Source organism: Hyla sarda, chromosome 1 (genome assembly GCF_029499605.1).
Source record: "Hyla sarda isolate aHylSar1 chromosome 1, aHylSar1.hap1, whole genome shotgun sequence".
Classification (NCBI taxonomy): domain Eukaryota; kingdom Metazoa; phylum Chordata; class Amphibia; order Anura; family Hylidae; genus Hyla; species Hyla sarda.
In genome coordinates, this window is record NC_079189.1 from 50,161,697 (window position 1) to 50,168,787 (window position 7,091).

General features: G+C 41.9%; 1 protein-coding gene across 2 annotated transcripts in view; it reads left to right on the plus strand.

Annotated features, from left to right (window-relative positions):
* Window positions 1-7,091, plus strand: part of HTT (huntingtin) — a 270,836-nt gene that overhangs the window by 185,578 nt on the left and 78,167 nt on the right. For both annotated transcript variants that reach the window (XM_056555022.1, XM_056555023.1), the window contains 2 exons: window positions 277-484; window positions 3,800-3,944. In XM_056555022.1, coding sequence (XP_056410997.1) covers window positions 277-484; window positions 3,800-3,944 — 353 coding nt within the window. The remainder of the gene's footprint in view (window positions 1-276; window positions 485-3,799; window positions 3,945-7,091) is intronic.

Consider the following 7,091-nt stretch of genomic DNA (forward strand, 5'->3'; position numbering starts at 1 on the left):
GGATTTTGCCTACCTTTTCCAAAACCCCTTACACTAAAGGTATGTTCACACGTAGGCAGATTTGATTTACAGGATTTTCTGCTGAAGAATTCAATGTAAACGAAATGACTGAGCACAGCTTCTAATCCGCAGTTACAAATCCTGCGCATCAAATCTGCTCCAGCTGTGGCAAAACTACAACACTCAGCGTTGGGAGTTGTAGTTTTGGAACAGCTGCCACGTGTACAACAAATCTGCCATGTGTAAATTCACACTAAATCTGTTAATACTTACTAGGAACATTCCGAAGAATCACTAATGCGGCCACAAGATTGTTCAAGAGTAGTGGCGACAATGGAACCTTCTACACATTGGAGAGCTTAAGTGACTTGGTGGAGTCCTTATTTCCCACCCATCCATCTCTAGTTCTTCTCTGGTGTCAGTTCCTGCTGCTGATCGACTACACAAACTACAACTGGTGGTCAGAAGTCCACCAGACCCTTAAGTAAGTCTTTTATTTTCTGTAAAAAGCAGATTGGAAATGCACATACTCAACCTCTACTCCATTCACATATTATTGTACTTCTGGACTTGAGTGCTTTCTTTGTTAGTTGCTTAGCTGTTGCTTAGTCAGTGAATGAAGTAGCAGCCGAGCAAGCTTGCCAAAGCTTCCATGCCTCTAAGTTTCATACTGTACTTATAAAATGAAGAAATTGAAAGCATAAAGCACATCTTTGATGTTTCTCTGGGACAGGATACATGCTTATATCTCCTGGAAGACTTGCCCGCTACTAAAGCAATCAGAATACAAATATGGCAGTAGTCTCACAGACATGCATGGTCTTTATTTTTGTCTCCCCAGCTCTTATACAGATCATGTATATCCATAGTAACAGAAAACCAATTCTGTGTAGTGTAATCTGCAGTCTTGTGCTTTATTTCATTTGTCGTTTTTACTAGCAAACATTTGGTAGGTTAGTCATAAGTACTGTAGGTGCCGGCGTTGTATCACATACAGAGGGAAGTCTGACATTGCCTGATTAACTCCGAACATAACACAGGCAATAGCAACTGTTGCATCCAAGTGGTTGGAAAGTAGGTAGCAGCCCCCTCCTTCATCCACTTTCCCCCATCTCCAACATGATTGCAGGGTGTTGATTGTTTAGAGAACAGTTCTCTGCAATACAGTAGTATTGCAGTGTCTTGTACAAGCAGTTAAGCCCATTTTATCACTTAAAAAAAAAAATTGGTAACCAAACTTAGTGAAATGTCCTAACAATTAACATATAACTTAATCCTTTACAGAAAAAGCCACGAGAGATAACATTCTGCCATTTCTTGATCACTCTGCTTTTCAAAATAAACATAGATAAAAAAAAAAATAATAATAAAGCCATATTCACTGCAAATTGGAAACAATAAAAACTGCAGCTCACCCCACAAAAAAGAGCAACCCAGGGCCTTGTAGATTTTAGTAATTTGTTTTTCATGTTAAAGGACAACTGCAGCGCCAATGAAATAAGACTTTAATGTCATTAAATAAGAAGTTATCCAAGTTAGTAATTAGTTTCCATTACCTGTCTTGGCCCGTTTCACCGCTATGCCGCCACCGGAAGTTGCTCCCTGGTCTCCTAATGCTCGTAGCGTTGACCTATTATTCCCTATGGGGCCGCCATCTTGGTCGACGTTACGTCACAAACTCCCATGATGCACCGGGAGATCCCTGGTTTTATTTTATCAATAAATTAATTTAAAAAAAATTATAACTACAGGCACCAAAATTAGTATATGTAAAATTATCATCCTCTGACTCCTATAACTTTTTAATTTTTTCCGCTTCCACTTTTGCTGAGGCATTGAAAAGTGTTATCGGCGCTCTGCTGATCTAGCCTGCAGAGGCTGGCTTGAGCATCATAGCACCGATTGGATGGCGAGGAGGCTGGTAAGGATCCTCTACTCAGCTGATTGTGGACTATGCGATTTCGCTGCACATGTCCTGATCAGCTCTCTGAGCTAACTGACAACGTTAAATCCCGCACTTAAACGCCACGGCATCTAAAGGGTTAATGCCGGGGATCAACCTGATTGGCGATGTCCGGTATTAACCATGGATCCTGGCTGCTGCTAGCAACCCGGGACCCACCGGTTAAGAAGCGTACAAAGGGTGGGAGTCAGACCAGAGTGTACAGGTATGCCCTTGCTTTCTATGTGGTTAACTACCCACAAATGAAGGAACCCTGTTATTCTGGGACAGAGAATATGCACTGAGCATGTTTCTCTTCAGAGACAAATTAGGTACCTGGGATGTAGCATTGAAAAAAAAATTATACTCCGCTCTGGACCTGAAGCGTCTTGGTTGCATTTTATCCAGGTAGTTACATGTCTTCTGGGCAAAATAGTTAATACAGCAACATACTCAGAACACATTTCTCTCTCCTGGAGAAACACTGTTCTCATAGTGTCCTTATACAAAGGAAATGGTATATGCAAGTTCAATGCCTGTTTTAAATATTATTTGTGACACATGTAGATGAAACACTTTCAGAATGTGGCAGACAATGGCCCTCATTTACTTAGAAAATCAGGTTGTAAGTCTATCTTGCTTTCTTACCCGACTGCTTTTTTCCCCTGGTATTTATTATTATGTTGCATCCTGTTTGTCGCACGTGGGTTTTGTTGGTTTTGGTTTCCAACTCCTCTGAGTTGTCGGGAAAAAATCCACAACAATTTAACAAATTCGGGTTGGAAACCTTTATAAATACGTGGGAAAGCTCAGAAATGTCGGGTTACGCCCCTTTTTCGGGTTTGGGAGAATCCACATCGGGTCCGTCGGGAAAAAAATGTCGCATCGTGTCGCAGACTGGCGCACTATGTCTGCGACATGGCGCAGACAAAGATGCGACAGAAAAACCCGACATAACAAGTCGGGTTTAGAATAGTAAATGAGGGCCAATGTGTAAACAACTATTCCAGCATCCATGGCCACTACATGCACATTGTTTGTCCATAGGTAGCTACATGTGAGCATGCCTTAAAGGGGTACTCCACTGCTCAGCATTTGGAACAAACTGTTCCGAACGCTGGAGTCGGGAGCTGGTGATGTCATAGCCTCACACCCTCATGACGTCACACCCGCCCCCTCAATGCAAGTCTATGGGAGGGGGCGTGACATTCGCCCCCCCCCCCCTCCCCCCCCCCCCCCCCTATAGACTTGCATTGAGGAGGTGGGGTGTGACATCAAGAGGGGTGGGGGGGCTATAACGTCACAAGCTCCCGGCTTCAGCGTTCGTAACAGTTTGTTCCAAACGCTGACCAGCGGAGTACCCCTTTAAGTGCTTCTACATAAGAGAGAACACTTGCTTGAATATGGAAGAGCTAATGTTCTCCCTGTTCCTCTGCAACCATGGCACAAGAAAGCTGCTCTAAAGGGTTACATTTAGGAATTTAGAACAATACATAATGGATCAGTTTATAGAAAATCTTTTACAAATGTTATGTTCATACTCAAATTCAAATGTTGTGTTTAATCCAATTGATCCAATTTAGTCCAGTTTGATCCAATTGATGTGGATGTGTTGGGCGTACTAGTATCATTACACTGTGTCTTTCCATTTGATCGTCTGACAGTTCCTATTGATTTTAATTGGTATTCGTCATAGTTCTGTCCTTTGTGACAGCAAGAGTAGTGCTGTAGCATCACATGAAGGGGACACTGAATTATTAGTGCATTTTACATAATTGAAGGGTGAACTTGTTTTGTGTATAAAAAAAAAAAGTCTGTGTTTGAATACGAATCTATGTATGTAATCTTTTCATAAAGGAGAAACAACCTGTCCAGTACCAAACTGCTGCTGAGCCCTCAAATGTCAACCGACAGCGACGAGGCAGAGTCACGCTCCAAGCTTGGCATGTGCAACCGTGAGATAGTCCGGCGGGGTGCCCTCATTTTGTTCTGTGACTACGTGGTAAGTACCAAATGGTGCCTTATTAAGAAGTTGGCCACTGTATAAGTCTGTTGATCACAAACTGTGGCCTTGTGCTGGTAAATCACTGCTATAGCTTTATATGCTTAGAGTATTTTATGATTTCAGAATTACATTTATAGCATCAGATGTTTCTTATTTATGGCTACTAATAGGGTATTAGGAGCTATTCCTGATAGAAGCCATAGTCTCATTAATAGAAGCTTTGGATAGCTGGCTATAGTCCCTCTCCTGCTATTCTACACACTTAACACCCTTTTTCTGCACTTTTCTTATTTGTTTTTATGACTAAAGGTGACATTTTCCACTACGAATATCGCTGCAAATCCACCGCAAATACTCATGTGACTTTTAGGTTTTATGGAAGATTGTGCTGCAGATAGTAGATTATAGTAGATTTCATTCCTGCTCCCTTCAAGGATGTGAAATACGTAGTGAAAGTCAGCAAAAAATCTGCAATGCAAATGAGAATTGTGGATTTTAAAAGCCACAGTATGCTGTTATTTCATTGTGAAAAATGTCTGCAGCATTTCGATGACATATGTTATTGCCTGGTAATGTAGTCTACTGTGGGTTTTACCTATGCAGATTCACAGTAACAATAGCAGGAAATCAATCATTACGGATCCAGATAAAACCATCTTCTTTATTAAGCAACTTTTAAAACAATATTCACATCACATGGAGTTTTATGCATCAGGCCTTAGGCCTGATGCTTACAACTCCATGTCGTGTGGATGATGTTTTTTTTTTTTTTTTTTTTTTTTTTATAAATGCCTAGTAAAGAAGATGGGTTTTATCTGGATCAGTACTGCTGGATTTCCTGCAATTGTTACTTTGACTATAGTCCACTGCTCCTGGCCAACCGTTCAGACGCCTACCAGAAACAGGGTGAGAGCTTGTTTTCTTTTCTACTTTTGTATATGCAAATAAACATGTAAAATATCAAGCTTTTCTAACTTGTGTGAATTTGATTCTAAGAGTGTGTTCAAACACACCTGATCCGTTGCAGGGATTTGAAGTTGCGGATCTGTTGCAGATTTTACAAGGCAGTCACTTTATTGACATGCCAATTAAAAATTCACAAATACAAAACTAATTGCTCATTTTACAACTTCAAATCTGGCACTGTAGAGTTTACCACTTCAATTCTCCAATGGATCCGGTGTGCGTGAATGCACCCTAAGGGTCTATTCACATGTGCAGTATCATGCGCATATTTAATGCACAGAATTTGAAGCTGCATATTTGATGCTGTGTTCAATCATTTAGTTTATACTACACTCTGCAGCTTCAAATCCTGCCCGTAAAATATGTGCAGAATACTGTGAATGTGAATACACCCTAAAGAGGTTTTCCTAGATAGAGCAAATCATCAGTATCAGATTGGTTGGCATACCCGCCAATCTGCTGTTTGAAGGGATTGCACACACTTAGGGCCTCGTAATAGTGTAGTATCTGTTCTTATCAAGCAGTCTACTGGTGAGGATGGATGGCTGCATAGAGGAGCAGGTGTACCAGGGCGTTCCGGGGCTGGTGCCACGTAACCAGCTCAACGGCTGCCCTGTTTCCTCCACATCTGGTCATCGAGGAGTGGTGACCCTGAGGTGCCAAAACTCACTAGGTTGAAGCACTGCACCATTTACTCTTCACCTTGGCTCTTACCCTTGGTATCCCGGCCTTCTGGCTAGGATCAGGGACATTTTTATAGATCCGGATGGTTGAGGGCAGTAACTTAGTGCATCATCCTCTTATTTGTTTGTCTCCTTTTTTCACTGTGTTATGTTTGTTGTGTCTATGTTCACTAGGATGGTGAGGGGGTAGTTGCCCTTCTGGGTGTCCCTCCTTGTAGTCTAGAGGAGATTTGTGTGCCCTTCTGGTTCCTCTCATCCCTGCAACCCCAGTTATCTCAGCTTTGGATGTAATGCCATCAGTATAAGGCTCCTTGGCAGGCACCTTGGTTAGTGCCTAGGTTGATGCCAGGAACACTTGCGGTCCCTTAGTAGCTTTGGTGAAAAGAGACATTGAACTCAGACCCTTGCAGGTGCCTTCTGGCCCAGAGGGAAAGGGTAGGTTTGTTGGAGGGACTCTGCTTTCAGAGTAGGGATTGCGATGGACCACGTTCTCATGCACGTTTTTTTAATGTGGCACGTTTGAACTTTTTCTTGCACTTGGGTGATTAAAGAGCATGTGCCTTGGCTCGTAATTGTTAATATAGACCTGTAGACCAGCATGCCACACATTTAGTAGTGGTTGTGTAAAGTATTGCAGAGTTGTCTCATAATTGTGAATCGGACAAGACTGCAGTACCCTACAAAGCCTGTACTACATATCCTACAAGTGCAGGAGAGAGAGATGCAAACTAGTAAGAGGCTGCTGCACCCACTTTTGTGCGCGTGGCTCCCTTCAAACATCTTATTAGTGCGGGAGTTAGGAGTCGATCACGGATAGGTGATCAGTATTACCTCAGAAACCCCTTTAACCCCTTAAGAACGCAGCCCTTTTTCACCTTAAGGACTGAGCCCTTTTTCGCAATTATGACCACTGTCACTTTACGAATTAATAATGCGAAAGGCTTTTACTGAATATTCTGATTCTGAGATTGTTTTTTCGTGACATATTCTACTTTAGTTTGGTGGTAAATTTTCGGCGTTAATTGCATCCTTTTTTGGTGAAAAATCCCAAAATTTCATGAAAAATTTTCTAACTTTGAAGCTCTCTAATTGTAAGGAAAATGGATATTTCAAATAAATTTAATTTTTCTTCACAAATACAATATGTCCACTTTATGTTGGCATCATAAAATGGACATATTTTTGCTTTTTGAAAAAATTAGAGGGCTTCAAAGTAGAGCAACAATTTTCAAAAATTTCATGAAAATTGCTAAATCTGAAGGGACAGATGTTACAGAACTACTACTCCCAGCATGCCTGGGCAGTGGAGGCATGCTGAGAGTTTTAGTTTGGCAACATCTGGAGGGCTACTGTTTGGGCACCGCTGTAACAGTGGTCTCCAAACTGGGATTCTCCAGATGTTGCAAAACTACAACTCCCAGCATGCCCAGACAGCCTTTGGCTGTCTGGGCATGCTGGGAGTTGCAGTTTGGCCCCCCCGCCACAGTAAAGATCG